Source organism: Dipodomys merriami, unplaced genomic scaffold (genome assembly GCF_024711535.1).
Source record: "Dipodomys merriami isolate MVZ:Mamm:240054 unplaced genomic scaffold, mDipMer1.0.p SCAF_6, whole genome shotgun sequence".
Classification (NCBI taxonomy): Eukaryota; Metazoa; Chordata; class Mammalia; order Rodentia; family Heteromyidae; genus Dipodomys; species Dipodomys merriami.
The window spans coordinates 719,794-739,137 of NW_027206179.1; the positions used below are offsets into that span (position 1 = coordinate 719,794).

At 47.5% G+C, this 19,344-nt stretch overlaps 1 protein-coding gene and 1 non-coding gene across 2 annotated transcripts in view; both read right to left on the reverse strand.

The window, feature by feature from the left end:
* Positions 1-19,344, reverse strand: part of LOC138813775 (zinc finger protein 564-like) — a 31,809-nt gene that overhangs the window by 7,547 nt on the left and 4,918 nt on the right. Inside the window, exon 4 of the mRNA XM_070002190.1 lies at positions 16,452-17,373. Within this exon, the coding sequence (XP_069858291.1) occupies positions 16,452-17,373 (922 nt within the window). The remainder of the gene's footprint in view (positions 1-16,451; positions 17,374-19,344) is intronic.
* LOC138814399 (U6 spliceosomal RNA) lies at positions 9,629-9,734 on the reverse strand. The gene has a single exon (XR_011367978.1). It is a non-coding gene; the product is annotated as a U6 spliceosomal RNA (small nuclear RNA).

Sequence of the window (19,344 nt, forward strand, 5' to 3'; positions counted from 1 at the left end):
AGAGCACCAGCTGTGAGTGATAAAGTGAATGGAGAATGTCAGGCCCTGAGTTCAAGCCCCAGTACCAGACCCCTCAGCCCCCCCAAAAATACCCAATACTCTAGATATTACAAAAATATAAATACAAATGCATATAATAGAAATACATGAAAGAGAAGAGAGCGAAATATGGAAACATGGAAAAAGTAATTGAAGCTACAAGGGAGATTTTTCTGGAATGGCAGATGATAAATATCAAAAAGTGCACACCTGGCCAGATTACATTCAAAGGATAGAAAAGTCAGTCAAGCATCATGACTCACATCTGTAATCATATCTACTTGAGAGACTGATCTGAGAGGTTCGTGCCAGGCCAGAACTCTCCTCAAGTGATAAATGGTTGAGCCCTTTGGTATAATATACATAACACAGGCTGAATATAGCAGGGCAGTGTCTCATCCTGTAATCCTAGCTACTCAGGAGGCTGAGATTTGAGGATATTGGTTTGAAGCCAACCCGGGGAAGGAAAGTCCATGAGACTCTTATCTCCAAGGAACCACCAAAAAAGCCAGAAGTGGACATGTGGCTCAAATGGTGGAGCCTGGAACAAAAAGGGACAGTGTTCAGGCCCTTGAGTTCAAGCCCCAGAACTGGGGCACATACGCACGCACACATACACACACTTTAAATTTAATTTAAAATGCACAATTTAATCGTTTTTTTTTTAAAACAAAGAAAAAGACCCACCAATTCATCTATGGCGAAATGACTATTAAATAATACATATTCATATAGGTACATACACACACACACACACACACACACACACACACACACACACACACACACACACACACACACACACACACACACACACACACACACACACACACACACACACACACACACACACCTGCATCTGATTGGACGGGAATCTTGTCTGTCTCCTGAGCTTGAGAGTTTTGTCTTTGAGCTGAACTTGATCTGATCTGCATCCGGGGCTGGACGTGGGTGTCTGGCTTGCTTCTGAGTTTTCGAGGGTTGTTTTATTGTTGTGCAGGTCCTGGGGCTTGAGCTCAGGGTCTGGGCGCTGTCCCTGAGCTTTTCCCCACCCCCCTGAGGCTAGGGTTCTACCATTAGAACCACAGCTTCACTTCCAGCTTTTTAGTGGTTAATTGCATATAAATGGAATTTAAGAGACTGGCCGACTTTCCTGCCCGGGCTGGCTTTGAACCATGATCCTCACATCTCAGCCTCCTGAGTGGCTAGCATTTACACCTGTGAGCCACCTGTGTCCGGCTGCAGCTGCTGTGGATCGGAGCAAAAGAGTGTACACAGAGAATTCCAGACTCTCTTTCTAGATAAATGGAGGCTTTTAGTCCACAGCAAGGGGGGCATGTAGGTCTGGCCGCACAGAAAATAAAACTACGGAGGGCCAGATGTCCTCCTGGGCTTGATGTCACAAATAATGACAAAAGTGTCCTCACCAGGCCGAGGGTCAGGGACTAATGTCTGTAATCCTAGCTACTGAGATCTGAGATGGCAGTTGGAGGCAGTCAGGGCAGTAAAGTCTCTGAGAGATGACTCTCCAATGCACCACCAAAAGCTGGAAGTGGAGCTGTGGCTCAAGTGGTAGAGCCCAGGCCCCGAGTTCAAGCCCTAGGACAAAATAAGAAAATAAAATATAAACCTCTGAGTTTTTTTTTTTTTTTTTAATCAGGAGGCTGAGATCTGAGGGTCGCGGTTTGCAGCCAGCCGGGTCAGGGCTTCAGAAAAAGCCAGAAGTGGCGCTGTGGCTCTAATGGCAGAGTGCGAGTCTTGAGCACCAAAACTCGGGTGACAACCCCCAGGCCCTGAGTTCAAGCCCCCAGGACCGGCAAAACAAAAAACCACCACACCCGCGCTGACTTCCAGACTGGCTGTCACTCAGACGACCTGGGGTGGAGCCATCCGAAGCTTCGCCCAATCAGAGGCGCGGGTGTGACAATGGGCGGGCTCAGGTAGCTGCTGTGGGGCTGGCTAGAGGGTTCCGCCGCGGCGGTGGTGGAACCCGCATCTAACACGTGCGGCGGGCCATGGTGAGTGCGGGGCTGGGCGCTGGGAAAGCAGAGGCGGGAGTGGGCCACTTCCGGGTTTCTTGAGTAGTTATTGGAGGTAAGAGCCTCTTGGAGGGGCTGGGACGGTGGCTCAGTGGCAGCGCGCTTGCCTTGCGTGCATGAGGCCCTGGGTTCGATTCCGCTGCACCGCAGAAAAGGCCGGAAGTGGCGCGTGGCTCCAGTGGTAGAGCTGAGGGACAGCGTGTTCAAACCCCACGATCGACGGGAAAAAGAAGGCTCTTGGAAGCTGGGAAACGGGTAAAAATGAGGGAGGGGATAAGGGTTCAAAAGGCACCCATGACCTTACCTATGTGACTGTAACCTCTCTGTGATCACCCTTACAATAAAACGCTTTCAAAAACCAAAAAGGCTCATGGACTTCCCTGCGGTGCGATCCTCAGATCAGCCTCCCGAGTATAGGAAGACAGGCGTGAGCCCAGCTTTGTTAGCTTTTCACTCAAGGCTGGTACCATTTGAGCCATGGTTAAGTGGAGATGAGAGTCTTATGGGCTTTTCTTGCTCGGGCTGGCTTCGAACCTTCATCCTCAGATCTCTGGTGCCAGACTGCCTAACTTTTTTTGGGGGGGATGGGGGGACTTGAACTCAGGGCCTCAGGGCCTGGCTGTCCCTGAGCTTTTTACTCTACCACATTGAGACACAGCTCCACTTCGTTTTCTGATGGTTAATTGGAGCTAACAGTCACAAGGACTTTCTTGCCCAGGCTGGTTTTGAACTGTGAGCCTCAGATCTCAGCCTCCTAAGTAAGTAGCATTACAAACATGAGCTTCCAGTATCCAGCTTTGTTATGTTTTTTTGTGTCAGTACTCATGCTGGAACTCAAGGAATCACACTCTTACTCAGCTTTTTATCTACAGCTGTGGATATAAGAGTCTCATAATGTAGTTTACGCTGATTTGGAATTCCTTATGTAGAACAGGCCAACCTTGAACTTATGATTCTTTTACTTCTAACTCTGGGATTACATGTTTATGCCATTATATCCAACTTTTCTTCTATATTCTCTGTGTTGTGGAACAGTGCCTGTATTTCCTCAGCCAAGCTAGATGCTTTCTTCTCCTCTAACTACATTCCTTCCATTCCCTGATAAGTCAACGAGTCTATTTTATTCTATCCTTTCTCTATTCTTTACTTAAGTCAATTAGATTTTTCAACTTCTTACCTTCAAATTTCCTATAGTCCTTTTAACTTCCATCTCTCCCTTTTTCTGGTCTCTGTTCACATTCCTTATTAGTGTCTTTAAAAACATCCCATTCCTACCTAACATTTTTTTATACCTTTTAGTCTTAAGGACCTGATTTTTTTCCATGAAGTTCAAAATTAAAGAATAGTGACCCATGAGCTGGGCGCCGGTGGCTCACGCCTGTAATCCTATCTACTCAGGAGGCTGAGATCTGAGGATCATGGTTCAAAGCCAGCCCAGGCAGGAAAGTCCATGAGACTCTTTTTATTTTTATTTTATTTTTTTTGTGAAAATACCATACAGAGGGGTTACAATTACATGGGCAAGATAATGAGTACATTTCTTATCAAGCATTGTTGCTTATATATATATACACACACGCACACTCACTTTTATTTTTGTTTATTTTATTTATTTATTTATTTATTTTTGTCGGTTGTGGGACCTGTACTCTGGGCCTGGGCGCTGTCCCTCAGCTCTTCAGCTCAAGGCAAGCGCTCTACCACTTGAGCTACAGCGCCACTTCCGGTTTTCTGGTGGTTTATTGGAGATAGGAGTCTCACGGTCTCTCCTATCCGGGCTGGCTTTGAACCGTGATCCTCAGATCTCAGCCTCCTGAGTAGCTAGGATGACAGGTGTGAGCCACCAGCGCCCGGCCACACACACGTTTATTATGTGTGTGTATATGTGTATACGTGTGTGTGTGAGAGAGAGAAAGAGAGAGAATCAGCCTCTGTGGTACAAGTTCTTAAATCGCAGAGAGAACATTCAAAGACCACAGAGCCATATAGAAACCTCTTCTGAGCTGAGTGCAGATTCCTGGGCCTGCGTCTTATTCCTCTTGCCTGTATACCTTGGATATTATAGGATTCAGTGGTCCTTGGAGATGTGGCTGTGGACTTCACCCTGGAGGAGTGGGTGCTCCTGAACGCTTCCCAGAAGAAGCTCTACAAGGAGGTGATGCTAGAAACTTTCCAGAACTTGGCCTTTGTAGGTGAGAGTGGCCTCTCCCCCTTGCCTCCAGTCAGTTTGCCCTATCAGGATTGGCTCTGTGGAGATGTGATATGTTAGCAGGTGTACCTGGCATGCTTACGGTTCACGGGTGTCATTGTTTAGAGGTAAACTGAGGCACGAGACCATTTCAAAGAGTTCAGGGGAGCTGAGCACCTGTAATCCTAGTGATTGAGGAGGCTGAAATCCCGAAGACGGCAGTTCCAGACCTGTCAGAGGAGCAAAGTCTAAAGACACCATCTCCCCAGTAACCATCACAAAGCAGCGTGAGGCTCACCCCTGTAAAAACCTAGATATTCCCGAAGCCGAGATCTGAGGATCCAGATTTGAAGCCAGCCCACGTAGGAAAGGCCTTGTGAGTCTTAACCTCCCAATTAACCACCCCAACACACAACACACACACACACACACACACACACACACACACACACACAGAAACTTCAGTGGAGCAAACAAATGATTGGTGAATTTGAAGTGCCGGACCAGGCTGATGACAGAAGAAGGGGGAAAAAAGGGGAGCTGGGAAGGTGTCTCTGACAGAAGGGGAAAGGGTGAGGTAAACAAGGGAAAGGAAAGATCTGGTTGGTGACCATCATCCTGTTGCCTATTTGCCCTCTTCAGGTGGAAAGTACCTAGTAATGTAAGTACTATTTTGTGTGGATTGCAACAACCGAACCCCCTCAGTACTTGGCTAGCTTCTACCACGGAGCCACGCCCCGCAACTGAGCCTCATCCCCAAGCCAGCTGGTGCCTTCTGATTGATAGCTTACATTTCACTTTTCTGTTTTCTTTTTCCTTTTTTTTTTTTTTTTTTTTTTGCCAGTCCTGCAGCTTGAACTCTGGGCCTGGGCGCTGTCCCTGAGCTGCTTTTGCTCAAAGCTAGCGCTCTACCACTTGAGCCACAGCGCCACTTCCAGCTTTTTCTGTGTATGTGGTACTGAGGAATCAAACCTAGGGCTTCATGCATGCTAGGCAAGCACTCTACCACTAGGCCATCTTCCCAGCTCCCTTTTTTTTTTTAAATTTGGGCCAGTCCTGGGGCTTGAACTCAGGCCTGGGTGCTATCCCTGACCTTTTTGTTCAGTTAATGCTCTACCACTTGAGCCACACAGCTCCAGCTCCACTTCATGTTTTGTTTTGTTTTTGTGTTTGTTGGTCATGGGGCTTGAACTCTGGCCTGGGCGCTGTCCCTGTGCTCCTCAGCTCAAGGCAAGCGCTCTACCCCTTAAGCCAATGCGCCACTTCTGGTTTTCTAGTGGGTTTTTTGTTTGTTTGTTTTTGGAGATAAGAGTCTCATGGACTCTCCTGCCTGGGCTGGCTTTGAACCTGCAATCCTCACAATTCAGCCTCCTGAGTAGCTAGGATTATAGGCGTGAGCCACCAGCGCCCGCTTTGTTTTGTTTTTTACGTATGGAATTTTTGTAAACTTTGATTATGATTAATCATCTCCATTTTAGGAGAAAAATGGGAAGATCAGAACATCCAAGGTGAGTGGCACGCAGAGAAAGTGGTATCTCCAATCACAAAAGGGTAGACACAAACTAGCCTGGAGTCACATTGGGTTTTTGGTTTTGTGTGTGTGTGTGTTATTTCGGTTGGTTGTGGGGCTTGAACTCAGGGCCTGGGCGCTGTCCCTGAGCCTCTTTGTGCTCAAGGCTAGCGTGCCACCACTTGAGCCACAGCACCACTTCCAGTTTTTGAGTGGTTCATTGGAGTTAATGGTCTCATGGGGTCTTTTGGGGACATGTCTGCCCTGGCTGGCTTTAAACTGTGATCTTCAGATCTCAGCCTCCTGAGTAGCTGGGATTACAGGCATGAGCCACCTGTGTCTGGCTCAAATTCTGTATTCTGTATCATTTTCACCAAAAAGTTCTTTTTACGAGGCTGGGAAGGTGGTTCAGTGGTAGAGCGCTTGCCTTGCATGCATGAGGCCCTGGATTAGATTCCTCAGCACCACATACACAGTAAAAGCCCGAAGTGGCACTGTGGCCCAAGTGTTAGAGCGCTGGCCTTGAGTTGAAGAGCTGAGGGACAGCGCCCAGGCCCAGAGTTCAAGCCCCACAACCGAAAAAAAAAAAAAGTTATTTTTCCTCAAATATGACATATTGTGTTTACAAAGCAGTTTACTTGCAAACAGTATTAAGAACAACAACAACCAGCATATGCTGGGCGCTCGTGGCTCATGCCCTTAATGCTACTACTAGGAAGGTTGAGGCCTACTTCCCTTGTCGGGTTTGGGGCTTGAACTCTGGGCCTGAGTGCTGTCCCTGAGCTTTTGTGCTCAAGGCTAGCGCTCTACCACTTGAGCCACAGCGCCACTTTCAGCTTTGTTTATTTGTTTGCATGGTTCATTGGAGGGGAGTCAGACTTTTGAACCATGATCACCAGATCTCAGTCTCCTGAGTAGCTAGGATTACAGGTGTGAGCTACCTGCCCAGCCCTCTCACTGATGATTACAGTTATAGTCAAGCTGTGAGATTAAGCATTCACTGTATTGCTCTGCAAATAGTCAGGTGGGGGCGGGGGAAGGATGGGAAGGGGAAACAAAGGAGGAGGCTACACTGCTTGATAAGAAATGTACTCATTATCTTGCCCATGTCATTGTAACCGCTCTGTACAGTATTTTCACAAAAAAAAAAAAGACAAAATAGGAAAAAAAAAATCAGATAGAACCGAATGTGGTCTGTGAAAAGTGCTAAAGATAAACTCCTGGTATCTGTTAGTAAATACAAAGCTATAGACAACAATCATGCCCTGGGCTCTTCCAGCTCTTCGGTGCCACAGAAAGGCTGAAGAAGGGCCTGAAGAAGGGCCTTCGGGCGGAGACGCATCCGGCCATATTCCATGGAACCAGGAGTGACAGGCATCAAAGCAAGTGGAGGTGGCGTGTGCCCCACAACCCCGAGGCCTCTCAGCGCTCATGGCACACCAAGCGCCTATAGCTGTCACATGCGCAGAGAAGCCACGTAAAATCCAGGGTCCCCCGGAGCCCCTCTGGATCTCTCCAGACAACACGGAAGCATTCACCCTGGGAAGAAGTGCGGCGAAGATACGCCATGTGGAAAAGGCCTTGCTCCTAAATTGTTTCAAACTCATGAAAGGACTCGGGGGGAGAAAAGGCCTAGGAATGTCACGAGGAAAAAAAGGTGAAAAAAAAAAAATCAACCTGTTGGCTCCATTGCCGTGAACTGTATGAAGGAATTCACTCTGGAGAGAAGCCTGGGCACGCTAACCACGGGAGGAGGCCTTCCATGTTCTAATACCTTTCAGGTTCATGAATGAAGTTACCCTGGAGAGAAACTAGTGAATGACAGCAGTGTGGGAAAGCCTTCACTACCTTTCCTGCTGGAGAGAAGCCTTATGAGCATTAAAGAATGTGGGTGGCTCACGCCTGTAATCCTAGCTACTCAGGAGGCTGAGATCTGAGGATCGCGGTTCAAAGCCAGCCCGGGCAGGAAAGACTGTGAGACTCCTATCTCCAATAAACCACCAGAAAACCGGAAGTGGCGCTGTGGCTCAAGTGGTGGAGTGCTTGCCTTGAGCTGAAGAGCTGAGGGACAATACCCAGGCCCAGAGTTCAAGCCCCATGACCAACAAAAAAAAAGAATGTGGGGAGGAGGGCTTGGGAAGGTGGCTCAGTGGTAGAGTGCTTGCCTAGCATGCATGAAGCCCTGGGTTCGATTCCTCAGCACCACATCAACTGAAAAATGACAGGAGTGGTGCTGTGGCTCACATGTTAGAGCGCTTGCCTAGAGTACAGGCGGGCCCAAGGACAGTGTCGGGCCCTGAATTCAAGCCCCAGGACTGGCAAAAAAAAAAAAGACTATGGGGAAGCCTTCATTGATCTCCAGTCCTTTTAGAATTATGACTCACCCTTGAGAAGACATCATGAATGTAAACTGAAAAGGCCTTTGTGTATCATAAATGATGCTGTTGTTGTTGCCAGTCCTGGGGCTTGAACTCAGGGCCTGGGCACTGTCCCTGAGCTTCTTTTGCTCAAGGCTAGCACTCTACCGCTTGAGCCACAGTGCCACTTCCAGCTCTTTCTGTTGATGTGGTGCTGAGGAATTGAAACCAGGGCTTCGTGCATGCATTCTACCACTGAGCCACATTCCCAGCCCTCACAAGTGATTTTTGATACGTGAGAACTTCTGGCTGGACATTATGGTACACACCTATAATCTCAGCTACTGAGGAGGCAAAGTTCAATAGGATTTGCATTCAAAGCCAGTTTAGGCAAAAAGCAAGACTCCCTCTCAACTAATCAGCCTGGTGTGGTAGTATGTGCCTGTAATCCCAATAGGAGGGACATAGATCTGAGGATCTGATCCAAGGCTGGCCTGGAGCAAAAAATTGAGAATTTATCAGCAAAGTAATTAACATAAAAAAGGGTTGAGAGTGTGGCTCAACTGGAAAAGCAACTGCTTAACAAGTGCTCTTAATTCAAACCACAGTACTACCAAAAATATAACAAAAAATGGTTCTCCCGCTAGAATGAGACACTCATCCATGTGGTAAAGTCCCTGTTTCTGTCCCTTTAAATTAATGAACAGGGGCTGGGAATGTGGCTTGGTGGTAGAGTGCTTGTGTAGCATGCATGAAGCCCTGGGTTCGATTCCTCAGTAGCACATAAACAGAAAAAGCTGGGAGTGGCTCTGTGGCTCAAGTGATAAAGAGTTCAAGCCCCAGGACTGGCAAAAATAATTAATGAAAGGAAGCATGGTTCAAGTCATACAATTCTAGCCAATGAGCAAAAAGCAAGTGTCAGATACCAAGTTAACCTTTTTTTTTTTTTTTTTAAGAAAAAAGACCTTTGTTTCCATATCTTTGGAGTTCATTTCAGTATATTATTTATCTATGAAGAGGCGCTTGGGTATTAACGCCTTTGTGATTTTCTCCTAAGACTATTCTCTTTTGGTCTCACTGTATGTGAATGTATGGAATTTGTCGTGTCCCATTGCCCAAGTTAGCGTATCTCAAAAGCAAAATACAGAAGGGTTGGGGGATGCATCAACTAGTAGATATGTGAGCCCTGACTTTGATCTCTAGTACTAAGGAAGAATAAAGGCATATATTATTATCGTGCCTCATTAATTCTGTTTATTTTTTTGAAGGCACATTTAATATCAAGAGTGCAATACAAAAGGCCCAAGGACAATGAAGGAACACATTCCCCCCTTAACACCAACAATGCTCTCTTAACATGTGCCTGTTGGGTGGGATGAGGGTTTACGTTCACCACTGAAAAAAGTAACGCAGTGAATCTCATCACAGCCATACAATCTAGTTGTGAAATGAATGTTTATAATGCTTCAAACAGTTTAAAGCTCAAGTTTGATACAAAAATATGGAACGCTTCACGAATTTGTGTGTCATCTTGCGCAGGGGCCATGCTAATCTTCTCTGTATCGTTCCAATTTTAGTATATGTGCTGCCGAAGCGAGCACTAACTCTGTAGGGTTTGTTTTTTGTTTTATTGTGAAAATACTGTACTGAGGGGTTACAATTACATGGGCAAGATAATGAGCACATTTCTTATCAAGCATTGTAGCCTCCTCCTTTGTTTCCCCTTCCCATCCCTTCCCAGCCTCCCCCCACCCACCAAAGTTCTAAAGTTCGTTTTCGACATGACAACTAATTCTGTGTTTATGAAGTAACCCAAAAGTCTCCTACGTTGTATTTTTCCATTAAATCAGTTTACACATTTTTAATTTACGTCTAGATGTTTGTTACATCTGTGGTTGACTTAAGTGTATTTCTTTTGTTTAAATTATTAAATGATGTTAACACTGGACAAATGGGGTCTGAAAATGACATGTTCCTAATTGTTTGAATATTCTAATCAGCCTCATGTGGAAAATACTGGATTGCCTTTATCTTTTTTTTTTTTTTTTGTCCGTTGTGGGGCCTGAACTCTGGGCCTGGGCGCTGTCCTCAGCTCAAGGCTAGCGCTCTACCACTTGAGCCACAGCGCCACTTCCGGCTTTTTTTTTCTTTTTGCTTATGTGGTGCTGAGGAATCGAACCCAGGGCCTCAGGCATGCAAGGCAAGTGCTCTGCCACTGAGCCACTTTCCCAGCCCTGCCATGTGTTTTGCTTAAAAGAATCTTCTATTTTTTTGCCGGGGGAGGGGGGGGGGTTTGGTCGTGGGGCTTGAACTCTGGGTCTGGGCGCTGTCCCTGAGCTCTTCAGCTCAAGGTGAGTGCTCTACTACTTGAGCCACAGGGCCACTTTGGTTTTCTGGTGGTTCATGGAGGTAAGAGTCTCAGGGACTTTCCTGCCTGGGCTGGCTTTGAACAACGATCCCCAGATCTCAGCCTCTTGAGTAGCTAGGATTACAGGTGTGAGCCACCAGCACCCAGCTCCATTCTGTTTTTTAAAAATAATAGAATGGGGCTGGGAATGTGGCTTAGTGGTAGAGTGCTTGCCTAGCATGCATGAAGCCCTGGGTTTGACTCCTCGGTACCACATACACAGAAAAGGCCTGAAGTGGTGCTGTGGCTCAAGTGGTAGAGCACTAGCCTTGAGCAAAAGGAATTAAGGGACAGTGCCTAGGCCCTGAATTCAAGCCCCAGGACTGGCAAAAATAAAAACAGAATGGTTCATATCTCTAATTGTAGTGACCGTCTACTCGACCAGCGAGGAAAAACGACCACCACACCAGGAGTCTTCTCAGATCACGCTTTATTGGAGAGCCTTTTAGTTGTAGGAGAGCTTGGGCGCGAGAGAGCGTGCACCCGAAACACAGCCGCTTATATAGGGAATTCGAACACGGGTCTTTTCTATTGTTGGTCGCCTGCCTTTTACCGTCACCAGGTGTCATGGGATTGGCTGGGGACACTACCTGGCTCGCGCACGCGCACAGCCCAGGCGTCCCGCCAAGCACCGTCTGGAGTGGTAATCCTCAAAACTGCAAGGGAGTGGGCAGAGTCTCGCCTCGGCTCCCTACAGTTCCCCCTTCTTTGTTTTATGGCAACAGGTAAGAGTAGAGGTTGGGCCTCTGTCTAAGACATTAATGAGAGGACCTTGCACTGGCCTTCGCCTGAGGGGCGCCTTCCCCAGTGATGACCAGGCCCGTCCGATGCCTTTTTTGCAGAGGTGGGATCTTGGGCATCAACCCACTTGCTACCCAGCATGCTCTTCTTGAGGAGATGGTACCCTCAAGTGCAGTGCACTTGCCTGGCACCCTGTCCCAAATTGCAAATTGCATACCTGTCCCGGTGCAATGGGATCCCCTGATCCCTCGGGGTGCTAAGGCTATGCAGAATGGTAAGGCTTAACTGCCTCTTAGGGCCGACAGCCAGATCTGGGGTGAGGATCCACTCTCCAAAGCGGCTAATGCTTGCAAGATAACAACCTTGTCCCTTCTGGTTTGGGCTCGAAGGCGACAGACCAACCATAGGCAGACCACGCATCCTCCCAAGCAGCAGGCTAAAAACATTCCGACTCCCACCCGCTCTTTGACAAAGGACACCACAGAGGCAATCCAGTCAGTAAATTGTAACAGCCCACAGCATCATTGGTTTAGCTATCACAGGGATTGCTATTAGCACTGTTGCTAACAGCAAGAAGATCAGCTGCATCTTCAAGAGGGGGTTTTTCTGCAGTCTCCACCGGCCTGGTCAGTCTCATTGGCACCCAGTGAGGTACTTCTTGACTCTGTGGAAAAACACAAACAGCTCCCCTGGATCTCGTTATTACCGGATCCGGTCCATACCATTTATTATTAATAACATCCTTCCACATAACCATGTCTTTAGTATCCATGGAGTCTCTTGTCATATGCCGATCTGCGGCAGACTGATCGTTGTCATTTAGAATTAAAAAATTAAGGGTAAAGAGCACAAGAGAAAGTCTTTCCCTGGGGGACGCGGACTCAGCAACTCCCCCTTTTTGTTTTTGAAGCATTTCTTTTATGCTTCTATTAGCTCTTTCCACTATACCTTGTCCTTGAGGATTGTAGGGCAATCCGGTGGTGTGGGCAACCTGCATTTGTGCGCAAAAGGCGCGAAAACCATGGGAAGTATAAGCAGGGCCATTATCCGTCTTAAATCTAAGGGGCTTTCCCCAAGCTGCCCAAGCTTCTAAGCAGTGTATTCTGACGTGAGACACCTTTTCTCCTGCCAAAGGTGTGGCATGAATGACACCGGAAAAGGTGTCCACAGACACATGTAAATATTTCAACTTACCAAATTCCGTCAGATGAGTAACATCCATTTGCCATAGGGCGTTTGGTCTCAACCCCCTGGGGTTTACCCCCACATGGGGAGGATGAAGAAAGGTAACACAAGATTTACAGGCTTTAACAATATCTCTTGCCACATGCCTGGACAAATTATATCTTTTCCTAAGGGTATTAGCAGGTACATGATACAATCTATGAAAGTCTTTTGCCAATTCTACAGGATCAGCAGCGACCAGAGCCACAGCCCGAGTTGCCTGGTCCACCAAATCATTACACTTTGCCATTGGGCCCGGTAACATAGAGTGGGCGCGAATATGTCCAATATAAAAAGGATGTTTTCTGTTTAAGATAAGGGATTGAATCTGTAACAAAACATTAGAAATTGTACTGGCCTGCTTAACTGAAGCAGCAACTTCAAGAGAAGCAACGGCATTTACAACATATAATGAATCAGAAAATAAGTTAAAAGGTTGATCAAATCTTTTAAAAACTTCAAGCACAATTAAACATTCAACAGCCTGTGGGACATTCAGCCGAAAATTAAAAACTACCGGCTGTTTGTGTCCTTGAACAAAAAAGGCACCTTGTCCAGATTTTGATCTATCCGTAAAGATGGTCAGAGCATCAACCAAGGGCTCCTTTGAAGTGACAACAGGAAAATACACTAAATTTTTGTTAACTATGGCAAGCAGAGGATGCTTAGGATAATGATTATCAATTACATTTGGAAATGAGCAAACAAGAATTGCCCACATATCCATTGTGGCTGCTAAAATTTCAACTTGCTCACGGGTGTATGGAATAATTAATTTATCTGGAATTTTTGCAAAGTGCATTAAACAATACTTCATACCCAAAATTGCCTGTTTAGCCACTAATTCAGGAAAATATTGAACAGTTTTTGCTCCCACAGAATCATAGCATTAATAGTTAGCCTTTGAAGCAAGGCAGTGGTATAATTGGCCGTCACTCCATAAGTCCGGACTGCCTCAACTAAATCCTTAAGCTGGAAGTAGGAAACCGGCTCAAGAATTCTCTCATTAGTAATGGGATTTTCAAAAACTGGAAAGGCGGCCGCTAAAGGCGACCAGGTTTTTTCTTTTATAAAGTGACTCTTCCCTGCCGGCGGGCACGGCGGGGGGGGCCGACGGGTGAGGGCCAGCTCTGTTTCCTCTTCCTGGCTGCTGCGGTACTCCCACCCCTAGGGGGCGCCACCCCCATATCTGTCTGCCTCGTGCTCCGCCGCAGCCTCTTCTAACTCTTCACTATCAGCTGGATCGAGCTGCTCTCCCTCCTCCTCTAACATTTCTTCCTCTGAGTCACTCACAAGATTACTATATTCTTGGTCCCGCCCTTCCACGTGTAGGGCTGAGAACCGGTTTGCTCTTAAAGAAGGGCAAGGGAGTCTCCTTGAGACCCCCTCCTCTCTGAAACCCTTCTCCTTTTGTGAGGGCTGCAGCCCCTCTCGCTTTAATTCTTTAGGATCCTTCTGTCTTTTTTCCCTTTTTCTTTTAGGCCTCTTTTCCTCCCCATTACTGTATACTGACTCTGATAGACTATCCTGATGCTGCGTTAGTACTTTGCGTCCTTCCTGGATTAAATCAAACCCTCCCTCCTCGAGGCAACTGCGCACCATCAAAAAGACAAGCCACAAGGGAAGAAGCAATGCAAGCAACCAATAAATATCTAAATCTACAGTGAACAGCATTCCGGGGGATATTTACCGACGTCTCCTCTCCGCGTGTTGAGTTCTGGCTCCAATTCGGCCTCTTGCGCGGGTCCCGTCCCAGGTTCGTTCCCGGGTCTCGGCACCAATTGTAGCGACCGCCTACTCGACCAGCGAGGAAAAACGACCACCACACCAGGAGTCTTCTCAGATCACGCTTTATTGGAGAGCCTTTTAGTTGTAGGAGAGCTTGGGCGCGAGAGAGCGTGCACCCGAAACACAGCCGCTTATATAGGGAATTCGAACACGGGTCTTTTCTATTGTTGGTCGCCTGCCTTTTACCGTCACCAGGTGTCATGGGATTGGCTGGGGACACTACCTGGCTCGCGCACGCGCACAGCCCAGGTGTCCCGCCAAGCACCGTCTGGAGTGGTAATCCTCAAAACTGCAAGGGAGTGGGCAGAGTCTCGCCTAGGCTCCCTACATCTAATTCCATCTACTCAAGAGGCTGAGACACAATTCAAAGCTCGCCTTGGCAGAAAAGTCCATGGGATTCCCATCTCCGGTTAACCAGCAAAAAGTATACGGGAGGCATGACTCAAGTGGTAGAGCACCAGGCATTAACAAAAAAAAAAAGCCCACTGAGCGCACAAGGCCCTGAGGTACCCCAGTACCACCTAAAACAAGTAATACATGAAGAGATCTCTGTCTCACCCATTTTCCCACAGTAAGGATGGGAGAGACTGGCCTCTCTGCTGAGAAGGCTTCTCCAGCAGAAAACAGATCACAACCTCGCTCCCGAGCAGGCCCGCATGGGAGCTCAGTCGTGTCTTGTTCCTGCAGTGCCGCATCCAGAACAAGATGCACAAATCTGGCCATCACAGCAAATTAAACACCCGCAGCTTCAGACATGCATCACTCCCTGTTCTGACATCCCAGTCTGGGGCGGGGGGGAGACCCCACAATACTTGGGGTGGCCTCAGCGCCTCCCATTCGATTGCAAGGTTCACCACCTCCACTGGCATTTTCTTTCCCTGCAAGTCTTTCTGTGGCTTTGGTGTTGGGGTGATGCTGGCCTGATAAAATAGTTTGGGCTGGGCACCAGTGGCTCACGCCTGTAATCCGACCTTCTCAGGAGGCTGACATGGAAAGACGGCAGTTCAAAGCCAGCCCTTAGAGGAAAGTCCGTGATTTTTTTTTTTTTTTTTTTTTTTTTTTGTCGGTCGTGGACCCTGGGTGCTGTCCCTCAGCTCTTCAGCTCAAAGTTAGTGCTCTACCACTTAAACCACAGCGCCACTTCTGGCTTTTTCTGTTTATGTGGTGTTGAGGAATCAAACCCAGGACCTCATGCATGCAAGGCAAGTGCTCTACCACTGAGCCACCTTCCCAGCCCCCATGATACTCTTTTTTTTTTTTTTGTCGGTCTTGGGGCTTGAACTCTGGGCCTGGGCGCTGTCCTTCACCTCTTCAGCTCAAGGTGAGCGCTCTACCACTTGAGCTACAGCGCCACTTCCGGTTTTCTGGTGGTTTATTTGAGATAGGAGTCTCACGGTCTCTCCTGCCCAGGCTGGCTTTGAACCACGATCCTCAGATCTCAGCCTCCTGAGTAGCTAGGATTACAGCCCCATGATACTCTTATCTCCAATAAGCTACCCCAAAAAAGCCATAAGTAGAGCTATGGCTCAAGTGGAAGTACCCTAGCTTTGAGCAAAAGATCAAGGACAGTGCTCAGGCTCTGAGTTCAAGTGCACGCACGCGCGCACACACACACACGCACACACACACACACACACACACACAAAGGCACCTGTGGCTCATGCCTGTAATCCTAGCTACTCAGGAAGCTGAGATCTAAGGATCATGGTTCAAAGTCAGCCCAAGCAGGAAAGTCTATAAAACTCTTATCTCCAATAAACCACCAATTACCTGGAAATGGAGCTGTGGCTTACGTGGCAAAGCACTTAGCTTTGAGCTTCAACAGAGGCTCAAGAGAAGTGCCCAGGGACTGTCACCAAAAAAAAGAAAGAAAAAGAAAAAGGGACTAGGAAAACTTCAAGCTTCACTTTTTATTCAGTATTGCCTACATTCCTTACATTCGCACAATTTCTTTCCAGTGCCAATTCTGTTTTTGAAGTGAACTTGGTACAGAGATTTTTCTTCAGATGCCTTACATTTTAACAAATCCATCTCCAGTGTGTAGGCCGCGACTGTGTTGCTAGAAGAGCAATGAAGGCTTTCCTGATCTTGAAGCACAGGCCTTCTATACAACGTGAGCGCTTTCGTGCCTTAGAACTGCGCTGGGAGAGCCAAAGGCCTTCCCACAAAACTTACATTTATAAGGCCCCTCGCCCGTGTGCCGTATCATGTGTCCTTGAAGGCCTGAGTGAGAAATGAAGGCTTTCCCACATTCCTTACATTCATAGGGCTTCTCTCCTGTGTGAGTCCTTTCGTGTTTCCGAACGGCAGTGGAGCAGATGAAGGCTTTGCCACAGTACGTACAGGAGAAAGGCTTCTCTCCAGTGTGCGTTCTTTCGTGTTTCGTAAGGGCGCTGGGCGAGTTGAAGACTTTCCCACACTCCTTACATTTATAAGGCCCGCCTCCAGTGTGCTTGATCATGTGACCCCGCAGGCCCGAGAGCGATCGGAAGGCCTTCCCGCACTCCTTGCAATCATACGGCTTCTCCCCGGTGTGGGTCCTCTGATGTCTTCGAACCGAGCCTAAGCAATTGAAGGCTTTCCCACACTGCTCACACTGGTACGGCTTCTCGCCCGTGTGAATCCTCTCGTGGATTCTAAGGGAGCTGGGATACTGCAAGCCCTTGCCGCACACGTTACACTTATGCGGCCCGCTGCCAGCATGCGTGATCACGTATTCTTCAAGGCTAGCGAGGGAGAGGAAGGCTTCTTCGCGCTTGGCGCGTTCATAGGCCTTGTCTCCAATGGGACTCCTGTCATCGAGCCGGAAAGGGTAGTAATAATTGAAGGTGTTCTCACACTGTGCGCATCGATTGGGCTCTTCTGTATATTCCTGGTCTTCCTGGGATTCCTGCCGCGGGGGAGAGCTCACAGGACCTCTCAGGGCTGATGGAGGCTTGAAGACGGTTCCACACATGCTGCATGCACGGGCTGCTGCCCCCGGAAGGCTGCTCTTCTTCAAATCATCTGCGATCCGGCTGGCGCGCTCGGTACACTCAGCACCTTCTTCACTTTCGCAGAGTGTCTCGGCAATATGAATGCTGTGGAAAAAAAGAAAATCGAATCAGAATGTGTGGAGAATGGCTTGTTGCTGGGCACTGGTGGCTCCCGCCTGTCACCCTAGCTGCTCAGGAGGCTGAGATCCAAGGATCATGGTTCAAACTAGCCTGGGCAGGAAAGTCAGACTCTGCAATTAACCACTAGAAAACCAGAAGGAGCCCTGTGACTCAAAGTCAAAGAGTGCTAACCTTGAGCAAAAGAGCTCAGCAACAGCACCTAGGCCCCAGGTTCAAGCCCCATGAACAACTATAACAAGAATGGCTTGTTACTGGGCTCTGGTGGCTCATGCCTGTAATTCTAGCTCCTCAGGAGGCTGAGATCTGAGGATCGTAGTTTGAGACTTTATCTCAACCACCAAAAATACCCAAAAATAGTTGTAGTTCAAGTGGTAGAGTGCTAGCCTTAAGCAAAAAAACCCTCAGGAACAGTGCCCAATCCCTGGGTTCAAGCCCCAGGACTGTCATACATGCATACATGCACATACACACACACACACACACACACACACACACACACACACAAAGGGCTGGGAAGGTGGCTTAGTGGTAGAGCGCTTGCCTTGCATGCATGAGGCCCTGGGTTCAATTCCTCAGCACCACATAAGCAAAAAGAAAAAAGCCGGAAGTGGCGCTGTAGCTCAAGTGGTAGAGCACTAGCCTTGGGCTGAAGAGCTGAGGGAAAGTGCCCAGACCCAGAGTTCAGGCCCCATGACTGGACTCAAAAAATAAAAAATAAAAAAATCAAGGGTCAGTAGCTCACACCTGTAAGCCTAGCTACTCAGGAGACTGAGATCTGAGGGATCACAGTTCAAACACAATCAGTAAAGTTGTGGCCCACATGGTAGAATGCCAGACTTGAGTAAAAAAGCTAAGGGACAGCACCCAGGCCCTGAGTTCAAACCCAAATACACCAAAAACAAAAAATACTGGAAATATCATAAAACCAAATTTCACATTATACTACAGAGCCACGTAATAAAAACATCATGACTGTGGCACCAAAAACCAATGGAACAGATTAGAAGATCCAGGAAGAGAACCACACACCTACAGTCAACAAACTTGACAAAGAGGAGTCAAAACCACAAACTGGAGAAAAGATGGCTTCTTCAACAAATGGTGCTAGGAAATCAGATATCCATTTGGAAGAGACAAAGAGACCCCATCATCCACCCTGGAGACAAAAAGTCATCTCCTAATGGGTCACAGAACTAAATGGGACATTGGAAAAATACAGAGACTGCTCTAGAAGTCATAGATAATAGGCAATTACTTTGTTTAATCGTGTGTGTGTGTGTGTGTGTGTGTGTGTGTGTGTGTGTGTGTACTAGAATTTGAACTGAGAGCCTCATGCTCTTAACTTTTGCACTGCAGGTTGGCATTCTACCACTGTAGCAACACTTCTACATTTTGGTGGTTAATTGGTGATCAGCGTGTCATAGATTTTCCTGCCCAGGCTGGCGTGGAATCCTGATCTGTATATCTCAACTTCCTGAGTAGCTAGGCTTACAGGCATGAGCTCCTGGTGCCTGGCAACAATTACTTTTTTTTTTTTTTGTCGGTCATGGGACCTGAACTCTGGGCCTGGGCGCTGTGCCTCAGCTCTTTAGCTCAAGGCTAGCGCTCTACCGCTTGAGATACAGCGCCACTTCCAGCTTTTTCTGCTTAAGTGGTGCTGAGGAATCGAACCCAGGGCCTCCTGCAAACAAAGCAAGCGCTCTACCACTGAGCCACCTTCCCAGCCCGACAATTACTTCCTAAACAGGACTCCAATTGCCAGATAAAAGGACCTGACTAATGGGACTGCAATAAATTAAAAAAAATTTCTTCACAACAAAAGAAATAATTTTGAAATCTATAGGCAATCCGTAGAATGAGAAAATCTTTACCAGCTATTCAAAAGCTAAAGGATTAATATCAAGAATATACAAAGAGGTCAAAATGTAAACAGTG